General features: G+C 49.3%; 1 protein-coding gene across 1 annotated transcript in view; it reads right to left on the bottom strand.

The window, feature by feature from the left end:
* Positions 1 to 21,927, bottom strand: part of cchcr1 (coiled-coil alpha-helical rod protein 1) — a 40,670-nt gene that overhangs the window by 5,121 nt on the left and 13,622 nt on the right. Inside the window, exons 8-15 of the mRNA XM_055631994.1 lie at positions 20,119 to 20,229; positions 18,181 to 18,287; positions 12,990 to 13,102; positions 11,087 to 11,165; positions 8,665 to 8,789; positions 4,973 to 5,161; positions 3,239 to 3,340; positions 875 to 1,026 (exon numbers count right to left, since the gene is read on the bottom strand). Coding sequence (XP_055487969.1) covers positions 875 to 1,026; positions 3,239 to 3,340; positions 4,973 to 5,161; positions 8,665 to 8,789; positions 11,087 to 11,165; positions 12,990 to 13,102; positions 18,181 to 18,287; positions 20,119 to 20,229 — 978 coding nt within the window. The remainder of the gene's footprint in view (positions 1 to 874; positions 1,027 to 3,238; positions 3,341 to 4,972; positions 5,162 to 8,664; positions 8,790 to 11,086; positions 11,166 to 12,989; positions 13,103 to 18,180; positions 18,288 to 20,118; positions 20,230 to 21,927) is intronic.

Raw genomic sequence — 21,927 nt, 5'->3', positions numbered from 1 at the left:
GTCTTGCACTATTCACGTTATTCCATTGGTCGTGTATCTGTATATTCTGAATGGCTTGATTGTAATCGTGTATCGTCTTTCCGCTGACTGGTTAGCACGCAACAAAAGCTTTTCATTGTACCTCGGTACACGTGACATTAACTTAACTGACTAACGAGTGTGGGTGATTCAAACCCGGGCTGATTTAGGGATAGGGGTACAAATTAGACTTTAGAGGGCCATTTGCAGATGTTGGGGGGAGTCCAGAACCAAGGGTCACACAGTTTAAGAATAAGTGGCAGGCCATATGTTGATAGAATGGAACGGCTGGGCTTGTATACCCTGAAATTTAGAAGGATGAGAGGATCTCTTATTGAAACATTTGATTATTAAAGGATTAGACATGCCAGAGGCAGGAAACATGTTCCTGATGTTGGGGGAGTCCAGAACAAGGGGTCACACAGTTTAAGAATAAGGAGCAGGCCATTTTGGACTGAGATGAAGAAAAACCTTTTTACCCAGAGAGTTGTGAATCTGTGGAATTCTCTGCCACAGAAGGCAATGGAGGCCGATTCACTGGATGTTTTCAAGAGTTAGATTTAGCTCTTTGGGCTAAAGGAATCAAGGGATATGGGGAAAAAGCAGGAACGGGGTACTGATTTTAGATCCGCCATGATCCTATTGAATGGTGGTGCTGGCTCGAAGGGCCGAATGGCCTAATCCTGCACCTATTTTTCTCTGTTTCTATGAGTCCGCGCCGACCAGCGATCCCCGTACACTAGCACTATCCTACACAGTTGGGGCAATTTACAATGTTACCAAAGCCAATGGCGACAGGTGTGAGGATCAGTTGGTCAGTGAGAATAAAGAAGCATTCAGCCAGGGAACCACTCACCACCAGCAGGGTCTTGTCCCTCTGCAGCTGGCGCAGCTGTCCGCTCAGCCGCTGCCTCTCCTGCTTGTGCTGCTCCTCCTGGAGCTTCCCGCAGGCTTCCAGCCTCTCCTTGTCCCGGGCTGCCTGGCGATCCGCTTGACGGAGAGCCACAACTGGATGCGTGAGAAAGCAAAACAACGTGACTGGCAAGTTGGGACAAGGGGCAGTACACTGGGTTTGTGTCCCCTAGTGTGAGACCACACCTGGAGTATTGTGTGCAGTTTAGGTCCCCTAATTTGAGGAAAGACATTCTTGCTATTGAGGAAATGCAGCGTAGGTTCACCAGGTTAATTCCCGGGATGGCGGGACTATCATTTGCTGAGAGAATGGAGCAGCTGGGCTTGTATACTCTGGAATTTAGAAGGATGAGAGGATATCTTATTGAAACATATAAGATTGTTAAGGGTTTGGACACGCTAGAGGCGGGAAACATGTTCCCGATGTTGGGGGAAGTCCAGAACCAGGGGCCACACACAGTTTAAGAATAAGGGGTAAGTCATTTAGAACGGAGACGAGGAAACACTTTTTCACACAGAGAGTTGTGAGTCTGTGGAATTCTCTGCCTCAGGGGGCGGTGGAGGCCGGTTATCTGGATACTTTCAAGAGAGAGCTAGATAGGGCTCTTAAAGATAGCGGAGTCAGGGGATATGGGGAGAAGGCAGGAACGGGTACTGATTGGGAATGATCAGCCATGATCACATTGAATGGCGGTGCTGGCTCGAAGGGCCGAATTGTCTATTGTCTAAAATAGGTGCGGGTGGAGGCCATTTGGCCCTTCGAGCCAGCACCACCATTTATTGTGATCATGGCTGATCATCCACAATCAATAACCCGTGCCTGCCTTCTCCCCATAACCCTTGATTCCACTAGCCCCTGGAGCTCTATCTAACTCTCTTTCAAATTCATCCAGTGAATTGGCCTCCACTGCCTTCTGTGGACACCATGTCATAGGAAAGGTGTCAAGCTGGAAAGGATTCAGAGAAGATTTACGAGGATGTTGCCAGGACTCGAGGGTGTGAGCTATAGGGAGAGGTTGAGCAGGCTGGGTCTCTATTCCTAGTCCTGGCGAGATCCTCGTAAATCTATTCTGAAGCCTTTCAACCTTGGCAATATATTTCCTATATCATGGTTCCCCGAACAGAACACAATATACTCCTCCTGTGCTCTGAGATCTTTGTTAGCAGCTGACCGAGTTTGGTCGCAAGAACGGAGTGGGGAGGGTGAAGGGGAGGCACGAGGGAGATGCGTGTGGGGGGAGGAGGGGAGAGGTAGGTATGGGCAATGTTGGAGGCTGGGGGGCTTGGACAACCGTCGGAAGGGCCGTCAGGGAGCAACTGATGAAATCAGGAATTGGTTCTCGAGTGTAGAGCGGAGGCTCTTGGTTGAAGATAAGACACAAAATGCCGGAGTAACTCAGCGGGACAGGCAGCGTCTCTGGAGAGAAGGAATGGACCGCCGTTTTGGGGTCGAGATCCTTCTTCAGACCCGTCTCGACCCGAAACGTCACCCATTCCTTCTCTCCAGAGGTCAAGTCAAGTTTATTTATCACAAGATGTGCAGTGAAATGAAAGTGGCAATGCCTGCGGATTGTGCAAAAAACAACAGAACAGAATAGAACAGAATCAGTATTTACATTATTAGAAAAAAAAACCCAGCAATTTTTAAAAAAGACACAACACAACAGTAAGTAAGTCCCTGGTGGGATCAGAGTTTACAGTCCTGACGGCCTGTGAGAAGAAAATCCGTCTCATCCTCTCTGTTGTCACAGCATGACAGCGGAGGCGTTTGCCTGACCGTAGCAGCTTGGAACAGTCAGTTGCTGGGGGGGGTAGGGGTCCCCCATAATGTTGCTGGCTCTGGATCTGCAGGGGGGGGCAGTGTAGTTCCCATGGTGTGTTCGGCCGAACGCACCACTCTCTACAGAGCCTTCCTGTCCTGGGCAGAGCTGTTCCCAAACCAGATTGTGATGTTGCCGGACAAGATGCTTTCTACAGCCGCTGAGTAGAAGCACTGGTGGATCCTCAGGGAGACTGAATGATCCTCAGAGGTTTGCGTCTAAGTTCAATTTTTAAACCAGCATCTGCAGTTCTTTCCTGCACAAGGCTCTCGGCAGATCGGCTTGGGAGGGGCTGGAGGAAGAGGGGGGTGAGGGGTAGGGGCATGGAGGGAAGGGGAAGGTATGAACAAGACGTTGGAGATGAACTGAGAACGTTGGTCCATGGGGGAGGGTGGGGGGGGGAGGAGGCTGAGGGAGTGGGAGGGGGAGCTATTCCACCACTGGTTCACCACCCCCCTGGAGGAGGGGGGGAAGGGGGTCCCACTCACCAGCCTTGGCGTGCTCCCTGCGGGCCTCGTTCAGATGCTTCTCCATCTCCGACAGCTGCTCAGCCATGAGGCTCTCCGCCGCCGCCATCTTCTCCTGCAGCGCTGCGGGGAACAAGTCAAGTCAAGTCAAGAGAGTTTTATTGTCATGTGTCCCAGATAGGGCAATGACATTCTTGCTTGCTGCAGCACAACACAATATGTAAACATAATACAGAACAGGAGATAAAAGTTCAGTGTGTCTATATACCATAGACCGTATATATATATACACAATAAATAAACGGACAAAGTGAAACAGACTGTTATAGTTCAGAGTTTGTTTGATGGTGAGTTTAATAGCCTGATGGCTGTGGGGAAGCAGCTATTCCTGAACCTGGATGTTGCAGAATTCAGGCTCCTGTACCTTCTTCCCGATGGCAACGGAGAGATGAGTGTGTGGCCAGGATGGTGTGGGTCTCTGATGATGTTGGTAGCCTTTTTGAGGCAGCGACTGCGATAGATCCCCTTCGACGGTGGGGAGGTCAGATTTCCAAGTCACTTCCTGGTTGAAGATACGTCTTTTCTCTGCCGCATCTTCGCCCCCCCCACGGCCTACCAACTGGATTGTGGTGGCGTTTCCTACCAGAGACTGGCCAGAACTTCAACAGCGGCGCAGCACAGAATTCCATCGCGGAGCGGGCCGATGCCTTACCGGGGATCACCACCTTGAAGCTCCGGAGTGTTGGGCCTGCTGCTTTAACACCGTGGAGCTGTGGTTTGAGGAGCTTCCGGCCTCGGGCGGCGCTGAATTTAACATCGCGGAGTCCTGGGATCCTTTGACGGGGGTCGCGGGTGTGTTGTTAGAGCTCGGCCTTCGGGGCTGCAGTCTCCGGTAAGAAGCGGCTGATTCGGAAACTCCAAGCCGCTGAGAGTGTTCTTCCGTTCTGACGTCGGAGGTCCGATCATCCCGGCGAGAGGGCCTGGACATCGGGCTGGCCATAGCGACGACTGCGGGGGGCTCAAAGGCCCCGACCACGGGTGAACAAAGAGGAAGATGACTGAACTTTATTGCCTTCCCTCACAGTGGGAAACCTTGATTCTGCTGTGTGGGGATGTCCATGTTAAATTCTATCGTGTATTGTGTTATTTTTATTCGTGTGGCTGTATGGTAACTCAAATCTCACTGTACCAATTAATGCATGTGACAATAAATGTATCTTGAACTTGAATAGAGGCAAATGCATAAATGACGGGTCTTTGTCCCAAACATTGTTAGTGCAAGGGGCACAAAGAGACAACTTTCACTGCCAACAGGCCCCAGTCACCCGTTGCATTCAAACATATAAGATTGTCATTGAAACATAAAAGATTGTTAAGGGTTTGGACACGCTAGAGGCAGGAAACATGTTCCCGATGTTGGGGGAGTCCAGAACCAGGGGCCACACACAGTTTAAGAATAAGGGGTAAGCCATTTAGAGCGGAGACGAGGAAACACTTTTTCTCACAGGGAGTTGTGAGTCTGTGGAATTCTCTGCCTCAGAGGGCGGTGGAGGCCGGTTCTCTGGATACTTTCAAGAGAAAGCTCGATAGGGCTCTTAAAGATAGCGGAGTCAGGGGATATGTGGAGAAGGCAGGAACGGGTTAGTGATAGGGGATGATCAGCCATGATCACATTGAATGGCGGTGCTGGCTCAAAGGGCCGAATGGCCTACTCCTACACCTATTGTCTATTGCATTGGCGATGGTGGTACTCACCCTCTTGGTACGCCCCCTGCTGGCTGCACAGCTCCCGACGCAGGGTCTCGGCAGTCTCCTGAGTTTCCTCCACCTCACGCTGGGCTTCGGTCAGCTGCTCGGTCAGTCTCTGCTGCGCCTGCACCTTCTCCGCCAACGCCTCCTGCAGTCGCCCCGACGCGGCCAGGCAGTCCTTCGTCTCTGCCTCGACTAAATCCACGACGGGGAAAAGAGAACGGAGAAAATGTCCCCGCTGTCATGAAGTTTCATGTGGATAAATGTGAGGTTATCCACTTTGGTAGCAAAAACGGAAGGCAGATTACTATCTAAATGGCGTCAAGTTGGGAAAAGGGGACGTACAACGGGATCTGGGGGTCCTTGTCCATCAGTCTATGAAAGTAAGCATGCAGGTACAGCAGGCAGTGAAGAAAGCGAATGGCATGTTGGCCTTTATAACAAGAGGAGATGAATTTAGGAGCAAAGAGGTCCTTCTGCAATTGTACAGAGCCCTAGTGAGACCACACCTGGAATATTGTGTGCAGTTTTGGTCCGCTAATTTGAGGAAGGACATTCTTGCTATCGAGGGAGTGCAGCGTAGGTTTACATGGTTAATTCCCGGGATGGCGGGACAGTCATATGCTGAGAGAATGGAGCAGCTGGGATTGTACACTCTGGAGTGTAGAAGGATGAGAGGGAATCTTGAATTATGATTATGAAAGAAAACTGGCAGGGAGCATAAAAACTGACTGCAAAAGTTTTTATAGATATGTCAAGAGGAAAAGATGAGTTAAAACAAATGTATGTCCCTTGCAGTCAGAAACGGGCGAATTGATCATGGGGAACAAGGACATGGCAGACCAATTGAATAACTACTTTGGTTCTGTCTTCACTAAGGAAGACATAAATAATCTGCCGGAAATAGCAAGACACCGGGTGTTAAATGAGATGGAGGAACTGAGTTAAATCCAGGTTAGCCGGGAAGTGGTGTTAGGCAAATTGAATGGATTAAAGGCCGATAAATCCCCAGGGCCGGATAAGTTGCATCCCAGAGTACTTAAGGAAGTAGCCGCAGAAATAGTGGATGCATTAGCCACAGAAACTAAGTGTCCCTCCGATAGATTTCTCCAGTCTCTCCGTCCACATTGTTTGCTTATTCTGTATTTTTATTTCTATATTGCACTATTACTACGGACTGACGCTAAACTGCATTTCGTTGTACCCATACTTGTATTTGTGCAATGACATTAAAGTTGAATTGAATTGAATTGAATTGAATTAGTGATAATTTTTCAAAACTCTTTAGATTCTGGAGTAGTTCCTGAGGACTGGAGGGTAGCTAATGTAACCCCACTTTTTAAAAAGGGAGGGAGAGAGAAAACGGGGAATTACAGACCAGTTAGTCTAACATCGATGGTGGGGAAAATTCTGCAGTCAGTTATTAAAGATGGGATAGCAGCACATTTGGAAAGTGGTGAATTCATTGGACAAAGTCAGCATGGATTTACGAAAGGTAAATCATGTCTGACGAATCTTATAGAATTTTTCGAGGATGTAACTAGCGTGGATAGGGGAGAACCAGTGGATGTGTTGTATCTGGACTTTCAGAAGGCTTTCGACAAGGTCCCACATAAGAGATTAGCATACAAACTTAAAGCACATGGGATTGGGGGTTCAGTATTGATGTGGATAGAGAACTGGCTGGCAGACAGGAAGCAAAGAGTAGGAGTAAACGGGTCCTTTTCAGAATGGCAGGCAGTGACTAGTGGGGTACTGCAAGGCTCAGTGCTGGGAACCCAGCTATTTACAATATATATTAATGATCTGGATGAGGGAATTGAATGCAACATCTCCAAGTTTGCGGATGACACGAAGCTGGGGGGCAGTGTTAGCTGTGAGGAGGATGCTAGGAGGCTGCAAGGTGACTTGGATAGGTTGGGTGAGTGGGCAAAGGCATGGCAGATGCAGTATAATGTGGATAAATGTGAGGTTATCCACTTTGGTGGCAAAAACAGGAAAGTAGACTATTATCTGAATGGTGGCTGATTATGAAAAGGGGAGATGCAGCGAGACCTGGGTGTCATGGTACACCAGTCATTGAAAGTAGGAATGCAGGTGCAGCAGGCAGTGAAGAAAGCAAATGGTATGTTAGCATTCATAGCAAAAGGATTTGAGTATAAGAGCAGGGAGGTTCTACTGCAGCTGTACAGGGTCTTGGTGAGACCACACCTGGAGTATTGCGTACAGTTTTGGTCTCCTAATCTGAGGAAAGACATTCTTTCCATAGAGGGAGTACAGAGAAGGTTCACCAGACTGATTCCTGGGATGGCAGGACTTTCATATGAGGAAAGACTGGATAGACTCGGCTTGTACACGTTGGAATTCAGAAGACTGAGGGGGGATCTTATAGAAACTTACAAAATTCTTAAGGGGTTGGACAAGCTAGATGCAGGAAGATTGTTCCCGACGTTGGGGAAGTCCAGAACTAGGGGTCACAGTTTAAGGATAAGGGGGAAGACTTTTAGGACCGAGATGAGAAAGTCATTTTTTACACAGAGAGTGGTGAATCTGTGGAATTCTCTGCCACAGAAGGTAGTTGAGGCCAGTTCATTGGCTATATTTAAGAGGGAGTTATATGTGGCCCTTGTGGCTAAAGGGATCAGGGGGTATGGAGAGAAGGCAAGGATGGGATACTGAGTTGGATGATCAGCCCTGATCATATCAAATGGCGGTGCAGGCTCGAAGGGCCGAATGGCCTACTCCTGCACCTATTTTCTATGTTTCTATCTTATTGAAACATATAAGATTGTTAAGGGTTTGGACACGCTAGAGGCAGGAAACATGTTCCCGATGTTGGGGGAGTCCAGAACCAGGGGCCACAGTTTAAGAATAAGGGGTAAGCCATTTAGAACGGAGACGAGGAAACACTTTTTCTCACAGAGTGATGTGAGTCTGTAGAATTCTCTGCCTCAGAGGGCAGTGGAGGCCGGTTCTCTAGATACTTTCAAGAGAGAGCTGTATAGGGCTCTAAAAGATAGCGGAGTCAGGGGATATGGGGAGAAGGCAGGAACGGGGTACTGATTGGGGATGATCAGCCAAGGTCACATTGAATGGTGGTGCTGGCTCGAAGGGCCGAATGGCCTAATCCTGCACCTGTTGTCTATTGTCTGTCATTTCAGAAGTATAAACGGTGGCGCTAGCATTGCTCAAGGGGATATTGGTGTTGGTATTGGTGTAGTTTAGAAATAAGTTCAACTAATCTAGCTTGTTTAGCTAAATAATGGAAGATTTATTTGACTGGAAACAGGCCCTTCCAGTGAGATGGGAGATTGCAACCTTCACGTGGTCCGCCCTGTTTCGACAAATGCAATCAACCTGGCGTGCACAATCAAATAAGAAAATAGAACAAGTTGTCCTGCAACTTTAGCCTGTGCACGCCATACACAAGAAGGCCCTTCCAGTCTGTGGTCAATAGACAATAGGTGCAGGAGTAGGCCATTCAGCCCTTGAGTCGCACCGCCATTCAATGTGATCATGGCTGATCATCCCCAATCAGTACCCGTTCCTGCCTTCTCCCCATATCCCCTTGACTCCGCTATCTTTAAGAGCCCTATCTAGCTCTCTTGAAAGCATCCAGAGAACCGGCCTCTGCGTACCCTGCTGCCCGGCGGAGGAAGAGGCTGCCTTCAGCAGGGCAGCAGTCGCGATGGACTCACATTTCAGCCGCGCCTCGGAGACCTTCTTCTCGATCAGCTGCGAGTTCCGCTTCAGCTCAGCTGCCAGTTGGTCCCGCTCCCCGTTCAGCAGCTCCAGCTCCTTCTCCAGCTCCTCGTTGGAGCGCCTGTGGGAGGGGGGAGTGGGAGAGCTAGTGAAGGCGGGTGCTTATGGCCTTCCACCAAGATGTACGTCAACCTCCGCCTGGGCAAGAGCAAACCCCCTTTAGTCTTTAATTTAGTTTAGTTCAGAGATGCAGCGCGGAAACAGGCCCTTCGGCCCACCTAGTCGGTGCCGACCAGCGACCCCCCCCCTACACTCATGCTAACCTACACACACTAGGGACAATTTACACCTCTTGCAAGCCAATTAACCTACAAACCTGTGTGTCTTTTGGGGGGTGGGAGGAAACCGAAGATCTCGGAGAAAACCCACGCGGCTCCATCTACATTCCTTCCTCCGGCTTCACAATTCGCAACTCTTCCATCCATCTGTCTCGCAATTGCTATTGAGGGAGTGCAGCGTGGGTTCGCCAGGTTAATTCCCGGGATGGCGGGACTGTCATATGATGAGTGAATGGAGCGGCTGGGCTTGTGTTCACTGGAGTTTAGAAGGATGAGAGGATATCTTATAGAAACATATAAGATTATTAAGGGGTCGGACACGCTAGAGGCAGGAAACATGTTCCCGATGTTGGGGGAGTCCAGAACCAGGGGCCACCGTTTAAGAATAAGGGGTAAGCCATTTAGAACAGAGATGAGGAGAAACGTTTTCACCCAGAGAGTTGTGAGTCTGTGGAATTCTCTGCCTCAGAGGGCGGTGGAGGCCGGTTTTCTGGATGCTTTCAAGAGAGAGCTAGATAGGGCTCTTAAAGATAGCGGATTCAGAGGATATGGGGAAGAAGGCAGGAACGGGGTACTGATTGTGGATAATCAGCTATGATCACATTGAATGGCGGTGCTGGCTCAAATGCACCTATTGTCTATTGTCTGGAAGGGCCTGTTTCCAATGAAATCAATCTTCCGTTATTTAGCTAAACATTTAGAACTGAGATCACATTTTTTTTTAACGTAGTGAGTTGTGAATTTGTGGAATTCTCTGCCTCAGAAGGCAGTGGAGGTCCATTCACTGGATGGATTTTAAAGAGAGTTAGATAGAGCTCTTTGGGCAAGCAGAATCAGGGGATATGGGGAGAAGGCAGGCACAGGAGGTATTGATTGGGGATGATCAACCATGATCACAGTGAATGGCGGTGCTGGCTCGCAGGGCCGCATGGCCTACTCCTGCACCTATTGTCGATGTATATATGTCACTGGGAGAATGTAGAAACTCCATACGGACAGCACCCGTAGTTGGGATTGAAGGCGGGTCTCTGGCGTTGCAAGCGCTGTACGGCAGCAACTACCGCTGCGCCACCGTGACATCCTCACAGTCCTCAGGGAATGGAGGGGCAATGGGAGGCACAGTTGTGCAGTTGTTAGTGCTGCTCCATCACAGCTCCCCGAGACCCCGATTCAACCGTGGCTCTGGGTGTGGAAGCTGGGAGGCAACCCGTGTCTCTGGCGCCGCAAGGCAGCGACCACACCATCGCTGCGCCATCATGCCGCTCGTGCGGGCATTTGGGCGGGCAAATGGGACGAGCTCAAACAGAGCATCTTGTTTGGCCTCCGTAACTCCCTGGACAATTCGTCCCTTCCCACCCAAACCACCCCCTCCCCTGGTACCTTCCCTTGCAACCGCAGGAAATGCTACACTTGTCGCTTTACCTCCCCCCTCGACTCCATCCAAGGACCCAAGCAGTCTTTCCAGGTGAGGCAGAGGTTCACCTGCACCTCCTCCAACCTCATCTATTGCATCCACTGCTCTAGGTGTCAGCTGCTCTACATCGGTGAGACCAAGCGCAGGCTTGGCGATCGCTTCGCCCAACACCTCCGCTCGGTCCGCAATAACCAACCTGATCTCCCGGTGGCTCAGCACTTCAACTCCCCCTCCCATTCCCAATCCGACCTTTCTGTCCTGGGCCTCCTCCATGGCCAGAGTGAGTCCCACCGTAAATTGGAGGAGCAGCACCTCATATTCCGCTTGGGTAGTTTACACCCCAGCGGTATGAACATTGACTTCTCCAATTTCAGGTAGTCCCTGCTTTCTCCCTCCTTCCCTTCCCCTTCCCAGCTCCCCCACAGCCCACTGCCTCCACCCCTTCCTTTCTTCTTCCCGTCCCCCCCCCCAACATCAGTCTGGAGAAAGGTCTCGACCCGAAACGTCACCTATTCTTTGTCTCCACAGATGCTGCCTCACCCGCTGAGCTTCTCCAGCATTTCTGTCTACCTTCTCCACCATCTGCAGTTCTGTCTTAAACATCTTTGTTGGCAAGATGGGGCGGGTGGAGTGGAAGGGGCACTGTTGCCCGGGCATGGTACCAACCTTCCGATATCTGGCCCCGGCTCTCTGCTTCTCTCCTGCAGATGAAGACGTACGAGGGCCTCCTTCCGAGCCCATAACCCTAGTCAGAGCAAGAAAGAAGTCATGACAATGGTGCCTGTGATTCAATGCCAACTACACCTGGCACGAGGAACACTTTCACCTGTTTACCCATTCACTATCACTAACCCAGGGCAGAGGAGTCTACTACTCCAGGGCATAGTTCTGCTTCAGTTCAGTTTAGCTTATTGTCACTTGTACCGAGTCACAGTGAGAAGCTTTTTGTTGCGCGCTATCCAGTCAGCGGAAAGACAATACATGATTACAATCCAGCCATTTACAGTGTACAGATACCTGATAGGGGAATAACGTTTAGTGCAATTTAAAGCCGGTAATGTCAGATCGAGGATAGTCCGAGCTAGACAAAAATGCTGGAGGAAATACAGCGGGTGAGGCAGCATCTATGGAGGGAAGGAATAGGCGACGTATCGGGTCGAGACCCTTTTTTAGATTAGTCCGAGGGTCACCGATGAGGTAGAAATAGTTCAGGACCGCACTCTGGTTGTCAATAGACAATAGGTGCAGGAGTAGACCATTCGGTCCTTCAAACCAGCACCACCATTCAATGTGATCATGGCTGATCATCCACAATCAGTACCCCGTTCCTGCCTTCTGCCCATATCCCCTGACTCCGCTATCTTCAAGAGCCCTATCTAGCTTTCTCTTTAAAAATATCCAGAGAACCTGCCTCCACCCCCCTCGGACGCAGAGAATTCCACAGACTCACAACTCTCTGTGCGAAAAAGTATTTCCCCATCTCCGTTCTAAGTGGCTTACCCCTTATTCTTAAACGGTGTGGCCCCTGGTTCTGGACTCCCCTATCAGCCAACAAGCGATCCCCGCACATTAACACTATCCTACACCCACTGGGGACAATTTTTTACATTTACCAAGACAATTAACCTACAAACCTGCACATCATTGGAGTGTGGGAGGAAACCGAATATCTCGGAGAAAACCCGCGCAGGTCACGTGCAAACTCCGTACAGGCAGCACCCGTAGTCGGGATGGAACCCGGGTCTCCGGCGCTGTATTCGCTGTGAGGCAGCAACTCTACCGCTGCGCCACCGTGAGCGCCCGACCACAATGGGTCTTCCATTGTTCTTCCCTCCCTGTCACGCCTGGGTCCCCATTATCTTCCCCCTCCCTCACGGCGATCCCATCTCGCCCTCGCCGCCCCCCCCCCCCCCCCCCCCCCCACCCTCTCCCACGCCAGGTCCTCCTTTCTTTGTACAGGATCTTGGTGAGACCACACCTGGAGTATTGCGTACAGTTTTGCTCTCCTAATCTGAGGAAATACATTCTTGCCATAGAGGGAGTACAGAGAAGGTTCACCAGACTGATTCCTGGGATGTCAGGACTTTCATATGAAGAAAGACTGGATAGACTCGGCTTGTACACGCTGGAATTTAGAAGATTGAGGAGGGATCTTATAGAAACTTACAAAATTCTTAAGGGGTTGGACAGGCTAGATGCAGGAAGATTGTTCCCGATGTTGGGGAAGTCCAGGACAAGGGGTCACAGTTTAAGGATAAGAGGGAAGTCTTTTAGGACCGAGATGAGAAAATCATTGTTTTACACAGAGAGTGGTGAATCTGTGGAATTCTCTGCCACAGAATGTAGTTGAGGCCAGTTAATTGGCTATATTTAAGAGGGAGTTAGATGTGGCTAAAGGGATCAGGGGGTATGGTGAGAAGGTAGGGATGGGATACTGAGTTGGATGATCAGCCATGATCATATCGAATGGCGGTGCAGGCTCGAAGGGCCGAATGGCCTACTCCTGCATCTATGTTTCTATGTTTCCCAAAGCAGTAACTTCCCGAAGCGGCCGTGGAAGGCTACCCACCGTGAATGGTATCAATCCGCTTGTTCGCGAAGGTCACCCTCTGACTCAGGTTCACCAGCTGACACAAGGCCTTCCTCAACTCTGCCTCCTGGTCCAAGAACTTCTGGTAGAAACTAAAGGGTCGCAGAAGTGGGGAAACAAAGACTTGGTCAATGAGGCCGCCCGACCTGCTGAGTTACTCCAGCACGTTGCGTGTCCTTTTTTGTTTGTGCAAGCCAGCATCTACAGTTCCCCGTTTCTGCAATTCGTGGATTGGAGTTTAGTTGGAGCTCGCAGGGTCCAATGGCCGTTGGGAAGATGGCCGTTCCTGAGGATGGATGTTCTGATCTGGGACAAGGCCTCCTCAACTCTGCCTCCTGGGCCAAGAATTGGTAAAACTAACGGGGCGCAGATAGTGGGGAAAAGAACTGGTAAATGATGGGGGGCGCCCGACCTTGCGGAGTTATCCAGCACGTTGCGCGTGTCTTTGTGTTTGTGCAAGACAGCATCGTACAGTTCCCAGTTTCGCAATCGTTGGATTGGAGTTTAGTTGGAGCTCGCAGGGTCCAATGGCCGTTGGGAAGATGGCCGTTCCTGAGGATGGATGTTCTGATCTGGGACAATGAGGACTGTGCAAGAAGTGTGTGGTGGAAGGAACTGCAGGTGCTGGTATACACCGAAGATGAGGCACAAAATGACAATAGACTATAGGTGCAGCAGTAGGCCATTCGGCCCTTCGAGCCAGCACCGCCATTCACTGTGATCATGGCTGATCAACCACAATCGGCACCCCGTTCCTGCCTTCTCGTCATATCCCTTGACTCCGCTATCTTTAAGAGCTCTATCCAACCCTACAGGTGATGTGATGGAATTTAGTGGTAACCTTTTGAAGACAGATGTGACAAAATATTTTCTTTCTCGAGGATCTGAGTCTTTGGGAATCTCTCACTCAAAGGGCAAGTGAGACAGAGTCTCTGAATAGGTGAAGATTCTGAAGAAGCGAAATAGTGGAGTATGCTGGAGTAACTCAGCGGGACAGGCAGCCTCTCTGGAGAGAAGGAATGGATGATAGACAATAGACAATAGGTACAGGAGTAGGCCATTTGGCCCTTCCAGCCAGCACCACCATTCAATGTGATCATGGCTGATCATCCCCAATCAGTCCCCCGTTCCTGCCTCCCCCCCCCATATCCCCTGCGCTATTTTTAAGAGCCGTATATCTAGCTCTCTCTTGAAAGCATCCAGAGAACCTGCCTTTGACTCTGACATCGGGGGGAGAGGGAAGTGCAGGGGAGAGATACGTTTTTTTTGCCTTCCATCACAGCGGGGTGGAGTTGCGCTGTGATGGATGTCTGTGTAAATTGTGTTGTGTCTTGGGTCTTTTTTTCTTGTATGTATGACTGCAGAAACAACATTTCACTTGAGCCTCTATGAGGTTCAAGTGACAAATACATTGTATTGTATTGTATCGTATTGCCTCCACCTCCACCTCTGAGGCAGAGGTGATGTTTCAGGTCGAGACCCTTCTTCAGACTGAGATTTGGGGAGAGGGAGACACAGAGATAAGGAGGTGTAAGGTGTGAAAAAAAGACATCAAAGAGGATACAACTCAAGGAAAATGTAGAATAGATCATTGTTAGCGATGGGAAGGTGGCAACAAAGCAAATGCAGATAGGTTACATTTTACGGTCTCGACCCATTGTGTGGAATATCACACATTCCTTCTCCCCAGGGATGCTGCCTGTCCCGCTGATTTACTCCAGCATTTTGTATCTATCTAAGTGTGTAAAAAAGAATAGCAGATGCTGGTTTACATCGAAGGTAGACACAAAATGCTGGAGTAACTCGGGTGGGGCAGCATCTGTGGAGAGAAGGAATGGGCGACGTTTCGGGTCGAGTCTGAAGAAGGGTCTCGACCCGAAACGTCACCCATTCCTTCTCTCCAGAGATGCTGCCTCACCTGCTGAGTTACTCCAGCATTTTTTGTGTCTACCTTTTGTATTTTTTCTCCTGTGCAAGGTGGTTCAGAATCTCTGCTTGGAATCAAATATTTGGGCAGTGAAGTAAACTAGAGGTTGTAACGACTCCAAATGGTCCAGTTTCAGCCGCCCGACCATACACCCACACAAATAGACTGCATCACATCACTTACATTTAACCTAAAATCCATCACTTCACTGTGATGGAGGCATCAAATAAACGGATATCTACTCCATCTGCATCCTCACCTACCCCCGATGTCCAGTCAAAGTGGCCCCCCCCGGCTCTCATGGCCTCCTCCCCCCCATACCAAGCCCCGCCGGTCCTGCGAGGTCCACACACCAGCCGGTCTTGGTCTTGGTCCCCAAGTCCAACCTCCGCAGTCCGGGGACATTCCAGCCGCGCCAGGGCAGCGGTGTCAGGCCGCAGGCTCTGGAACTCCTTCCCCCAACTGATCCGCAATTCCGTGTCCCTCACCATCTTCCAGTCCTGCCTCAAGACCCATCTCTTCACCTCTGCCTATCCTTAGACCCACGTCCTCCTCCCTTTTCATCTGTGCATTAATTGCCTCATATTGTGTTTTGTATTGAATTCTGTCTTTACTTTGTGTACTAGTCATGTCTCTACTATTTATTTCATTCCCCTTACATGTATTTCCTCTACCTGCTAAATTTTTGTAAGGTGTCCTTGAGACTCTTGAAAGGCGCCCATAAATAAAATTTATTATTATTATTATTACTGTGCCCAAGTAGTAAACAACGGTGTTTTTTAATATACAGATATACAAGGCCCTTCAGCCCACTGAGACCATGCTAACCATCGATCACCCGTGCACTAGCTCTATCCTCTTCTCCGTGGATTGTCACCTTGTCGTGGTGGAGAAGCTTGTGTGGACCTGAGATCCTGAGAGCGATGCCGCCTGGAGCTGTCTATGCTCCTGATAGGGCCACCCGTGGCGGCAAGGTCGAGGGGGAGGGTCTCTCTCTAACTCTCTCTTAAATCCATCCAGTGACTTGGCCTCCACTGCCCTCTGTGGCAGGGAATTCCACAAATTCGCAACTCTCTGGGTGAAATTTTTTTTCTCACCTCAGTCTTAAATGGCTTTATTCCAGAACCAGGGCCCACAGTCTTAGAATAAAGGGGAAACCATTTAAGACTGAGGTGAGAAAAAACTTTTTCACCCAGAGAGTTATGAATTTGTGGAATTCCCTGCCACAGAGGGCAGTGGAGGCCAAGTCACTGGACGGATTTCTTTTTTTTTTAAATATTTTATTTTATTAGAAGTAAGTACAATCATATGGCACCAAAGTGCCTAATATATATTTTCATAATTCATTTTATGTACAGCTTCTTCTTTTTTTTTGTTATATTAAAGAAAGATTAGAATAAGAAAAATAAATTAGATAGTAAAGGACAGAAAAGCGTGAGATATATAGCGTGTGAAGAAAAAGAAGAAAGACGAATGAGTGAAGAAAGTTGAGAAAAAGAAAATAGAAAAAAGAGAATAAAACATTAAAAAAATAAAAAATAAAAGTAAGATCATTGTTGATAATCTTGACCAACCCTCGTCCAGTCCTGAAACAGTTATTTTTTACAATTGTGTTGCACCATATGATTCCCACTGGATGGATTTAAGAGAGTTAGACAGAGCTCCAGGGGCTAGTGGAATCAAGGGATATGGGGAGAAGGCAGGCACGGGTTATTGATTGGGGACGATCAGCCATGATCACAATGAATGGCTCAAAGGGCCGAATGGCCTCTTCCTGCACCTATTGTCTATTATCACCAGTTCTATCCTCTTCTCCGTGGATAGTCACCTTGTGGTGGTGGAGAAGCTTGTGTGGACCTGAGATCCTGAGAGCGATGCCGTCTGGAGCTATCGATGCTCCTGGTAGGGCCACCCATGGCGGTAAGGTCGATGGGGGGAGGTCTCTGACAAAGAGCAATCCAACCAAGACCTCAACGATGGAACAGGCGGAGGACCTTAGTGGAACGTCACAGTCACAATGGCTGGGAAGGCGGATGAAGGCTGCAGCAGAAAAGAGTCTCCGGTCGTCTTGGACTCCATGCCACTGGATCCCGACCCAGATCTTAGAATACCGGGGGGTGGCATTTAAGACTGAGGTCTGTGCACTTTTTCTCCCTACAGAGTTATGAAGTTGTGCACAGGCTGCCTCCAGGGCAGTGAGGACAAGTCATACTCGGATTTCGAGTGACCGCCGATGATTTATTAGAAGTCCTACAATCACTAGGGACCAAAGTTAGAAGTTGGCATTTCATTTGGAATGTATGTAAGATTTCTTGTTTTTTTTGGTTTATTTGCAAGAAAGTCGAATTCCCGATAAATTAGATAGTTCGGCCCTCTGAGTGTGACCGACCAGCGTCCCCGCACGTTAAAAAGAATCCTGACGAATGAGTGGGGAAATTTTTTTTAAACATTTATAAAAAAGCCTATTAACCTCCAAACCTGCGCGTATTGGGAGTGTGGAAGGAAACCGGAGCACCTGCAGTTGTACAGAGCCCTAGTGAGACCACACCTGGAGCATTGTGTGCAGTTTTGGTCCCCTAATTTGAGGAAGGACATTCTTGCTATTGAGGGAGCCCAGCGTAGGTTCACCAGGTTAATTCCCGGGATGGCGGGACTGTCATATGCTGAGAGAATGGAGCGGCTGGGCTTGTACACTCTGGAGTTTAGAAGGATGAGAGGGAATCTTAATGAAACATATAAGATTGTTAAGGGTTTGGACACGCTAGAGGCAGGAAACATGTTCCCGATGTTGGGGGAGTCCAGAACCAGGGGCCACACAGTTTAAGAATAAGGGGTAAGCCATTTAGAGCGGTGATGAGGAAACACTTTTTCACACAGAGAGTTGTGAGTCTGTGGAATTCTCTGCCTCAGAGGGAGATGGAGGCCGGTTCTCTGGATACTTTCAAGAGAGAGCTCGATAGGGCTCTTAAAGATAGCGGAGTCAGGGGATATGGGGAGAAGGCAGGAACGGGGTACTGATTGGGGATGATCAGCCGTGATCACATTGAATGGTGGTGCTGGCTCGAAGGACCAAATGGCCTACTCCTGCACCTGTTGTCTATTGTCTATTGTCACCTGGAGAAAGGCCACGCGGTCACAGGGAGAACGTGCAAACTCCGTACAAACAGCAGCTGCGGTCATGATGGAACCCGGGTCTCTGGGGCTGCCGTTATGCCACCGTTGCCGCCCATCACCCCCACCTACCTGCCCGTTAGCTCCTGCAGTTGGCGCAGAGCACTGTCCGCTTGGTCTGCTCTCTCCTGAAGCCGAACCACAGTCTTCCGAGCGCAAGCCAGGTCATCACCGAGAGACTGCAAGGATAAACAGAGCTATGTGAGAACAGGGCTGTGAGGAGCAACAAGAGAAATAAAATGAGTAAAAAGGAAAGAGGAATTATTTAAAATGTAGTGAGACCATTTGCAGCGTTGAGAACTGGCTCCCGGGACATGTCTGAAGAAGGGTCTCGACCCGAAACGTCACCCATTCCGTTTCTCCAGAGATGCTGCCCGACCCGCTGAGTGACTCCAGCATTTTGTGTCCATCTTCGATCCAAACGTGAATCTGCTTCATATTTTGCCTGCTCCACTGTGAAATCTCCTCAAGGTATGCCGACTTTGAAGACATTCTCCTCCTCTCTCTGACGGGAGTTGTGCAACATCCCCTCTCACTGCTGCCCCCCTCCTCCTGCTCCCCGGCCCCCACAAAAGCAGTCTGAAGAAGGGTCTCGAACCCGAAACGTCACCTATTCCCTTCTCTCCATAGATGCTGCCCGACCCGCTGAGTTACTCCAGCATTTTGTGTCTATCTTTTCTGTACATGAAATACAAGGCAATAGACGATAGGTGCAGGAGTAGGCCATTCGGCCCTTCGAACCAGTACTGCCATTCAATGTGATCATGGCTGATCATCCACAATCAGTACCCTGTTCCTGCCTTCTCTCCATATCCTCGCTATCTTTAAGAGCCCTATCTAATTCTCTCTTGAAAGCATCCAGAGAACCGCCCTCTGAGGTAGAGAATTCCACAGACTCACAACTCTCTGTGTGAAAAAGTTTTTCCTCATCTCCGTTCTAAATGGCTTACCCCTTATTCTTAAACTATGGCCCCTGGTTCTGGACTCCCCCAACATCGGGAACATGTTTCCTGCCTCTAACATGTCCAAACCCTTAATAATGTTATATGTTTCAATAAGATCCCCTCTCATTCATCGAAACTCCAGAGTGTATAAGCCCAGCCGCTCCATTCACTCAGCATATGACAGTCCCGCCATCCCGGGAATTAACCTGGTGAACCTACGCTGCACTCCCTCAATAGCAAGAATGTCCTTCCTCAAATTAGGAGACCAAATCTACACACAATACTCCAGATGTGGTCTAACTAGGGTCGTGTACAACTGCAGAAGGACCTCTTTGCTCCTAAACCCGTTATGAAGGCCAACATGCCATTAGCTTTCTTCACTGCCTGTTGTACCAGCATGTTTAATTAGTTTTTACATTTATACCAAGCCAATTAACTGACAAACCTGTACGTCTTTGGAGTGTGGGAGGAAACCTGAGCACCCAGAGAAAACCCACACGGTCACAATGTTCCCGATGTTGGGGGAGTCCATAACCAGGGGCCACACAGTTTAAGAATAAGGGGTAAGCCATTTAGAACGGAGACGAGGAAACACTTTTTTCTCACAGAGAGTTGTGAGTCTGTAGAATTCTCTGCCTCAGGTGGAGGCCGGTTCTCTGGACACTTGCAAGAGAGAGCTAGATAGGGCTCTTAAAGATAGCGGAGTCAGGGGATATGGGGAGAAGGCAGGAGCGGGGTACTGATTGTGGATGATCAGCCATGATCACATTGAATCGCGGTGCTGGCTTGAAGGGCCGAATGGCCTACTCCTGCACCTGTTGTCTATTGTCTTGTATTGCATATACAGAAAAGATAGACACAAAATGCTGGAGTAACTCAGTGGGTCGGGCAGCATCTCTGGAGAGAAGGAATAGGTGACGTTTCGGGTTGGGGAGAATGGCCTACTCCTCCACCTATTGTCTATTGCAGACTCTTACACAGACAGCACTTGTAATCTGGGTGGAACCCGAGTCCTTGCCACTGTGAGTGTGTGTTCACTCTCGCTCCTCCTGTCACCACTGCTCACCTGGTTTTTCACTCGCTCCAGGTCCATCTCTGCCGTTCTGTCTTGGAAGCTGTGGCCCATCACCGCGTGCTCCTGGCCTTTCACCGCAAGCTCCTCCTCCAGGTCTGCTATCTGCATTGGGACAAGAGTTTGAGCTGCGAATGCTTCTCAATAAATGCGCCACTGAGCACAGATCAGACGCAAACTGCAGTGGCGCGGAGCCGCGGAGGATATCGACGCACCCTTGCAACTCCCACCCAGTGCCATCGCCACGGCAACGGGCCTTTGCGGCCATGCCAAGATTCTGACACATTTTTGTCTGATTTAGGTTAGAGACACAGCATGGAAACGAGAGAACTTTATTTATGAGATAAATGTGAAGTTATCCACTTTGGTGGCAAGAACAAGGAGGCAGATTGTTATTTCAATGTTGTCAGATTAGGAAAAAAGGAAGTGCAACGAGACCTGGGGGTCCTTGTACACCAGTCACTGAAAGTAAACATGCAGGTACAGCAGGCAGTGAAGAAAGCTAATGGCATGTTAGCCTTCATAAGGAGGATTTGCGTATAGTAGAGGTCCGTCTGCAGTTGTACAGGCCCCTGGTGAGACCACACCTTGAGTATTGTGTGCAGTTTTGGTCTCTTAATTTGAGGAAGGACATCCTTGCTATTGAGGGAGTGCAGCGTAGGTTCACCAGGTTAATCCCAGGGATGGCGGGACTGTCATATGAGGATAGATTGGAAAGACTGGGCTTTAGAGGGATGAGGGGTGATCTTATAGAAACATATAAAATTATAAAAGGACTGGACAAGCTAGATGCAGGAAAAATGTTCCCGATGTTGGGGGTCCAGAACCAGGGGCCACAGTCTAAGAATAAAGGGGAGCCTATTTAAGACTGAGGTGAGTTGTGAATTTGTGGAATTCCCTGCCTCAGAGGGCAGTGGAGGCCAAATCTCTGGATGGATTTAAGAGAGAGTTAGATAGAGCTCTAAGGGCTAGTGGAATTAAGGGATATGAGGAGAAGGCAGGCACGGGGTACTGACTGACTGTGGATGATGAGCCATGATCACAGTGAATGGAGGTTCTGGCTCGAAGGCCCAAATGGCCTCCTCCTGCACCTATTGTCTATGTTTATCCCAGGAAGGAAGTTGATCTGCGGACAGCCATAAAAACACAAGATACACGAAACATGAAATTAAAGTGACGAGTGGAAAGGTTTGGGGATGTGCAACGATTTGGGGAGCGAGTGAGGGGAGTCAGTCTACCACACAACAGAAGGGCGAGGAGTTGTACAGTTTAATAGCCACAGGGAAGAAGGATCTCCTGTGGCGTTCTGTGCTGCATCTTGGTGGAACCAGTCTGTTGCTGAAGGTGCTCCTCAGGTTGACCAGTGTGTCACGGAGGGGGGTGAGCTGTATATTGTCCAAGTGATGAAACAAGCCCTTCGGCCTCGATGTTATCCAACTTTGCCATTCACTCCCCACACACTTGGGACAACTTACAGAGGGCCATTTGGCCTACAATCCCGCACGGCTTTAGGATGTGGGAGGAAACAAGAGGAATAAGAGGAGTCGAGTTTTGGAGCAAAGAGGTCCTTCTGCAGTTGCACAGGGCCCTAGTGAGACCACACCTGGAGTATTGGGTGCAGTTTTGGTCCCCTAATTTGAGGAAGGACATTCTTGATATTCCCGGGATGGCGGGACTGTCGTATGCTGAGAGAATGGAGCAGCTGGGCTTGTACACCAGAGTTTAGAAGGATGAGAGGGCATCTCATTGAAACATATAAGATTGTTAAGGGTTTAGACACGCTAGAGGCAGGAAACATGTTCC

The sequence above is a fragment of the Leucoraja erinacea genome, unplaced genomic scaffold (genome assembly GCF_028641065.1).
Source record: "Leucoraja erinacea ecotype New England unplaced genomic scaffold, Leri_hhj_1 Leri_98S, whole genome shotgun sequence".
Taxonomy (NCBI): domain Eukaryota; kingdom Metazoa; phylum Chordata; class Chondrichthyes; order Rajiformes; family Rajidae; genus Leucoraja; species Leucoraja erinaceus.
Note: the sequence above shows the minus strand (reverse complement) of the source record. Positions and strands in the feature narration are given on the sequence as shown.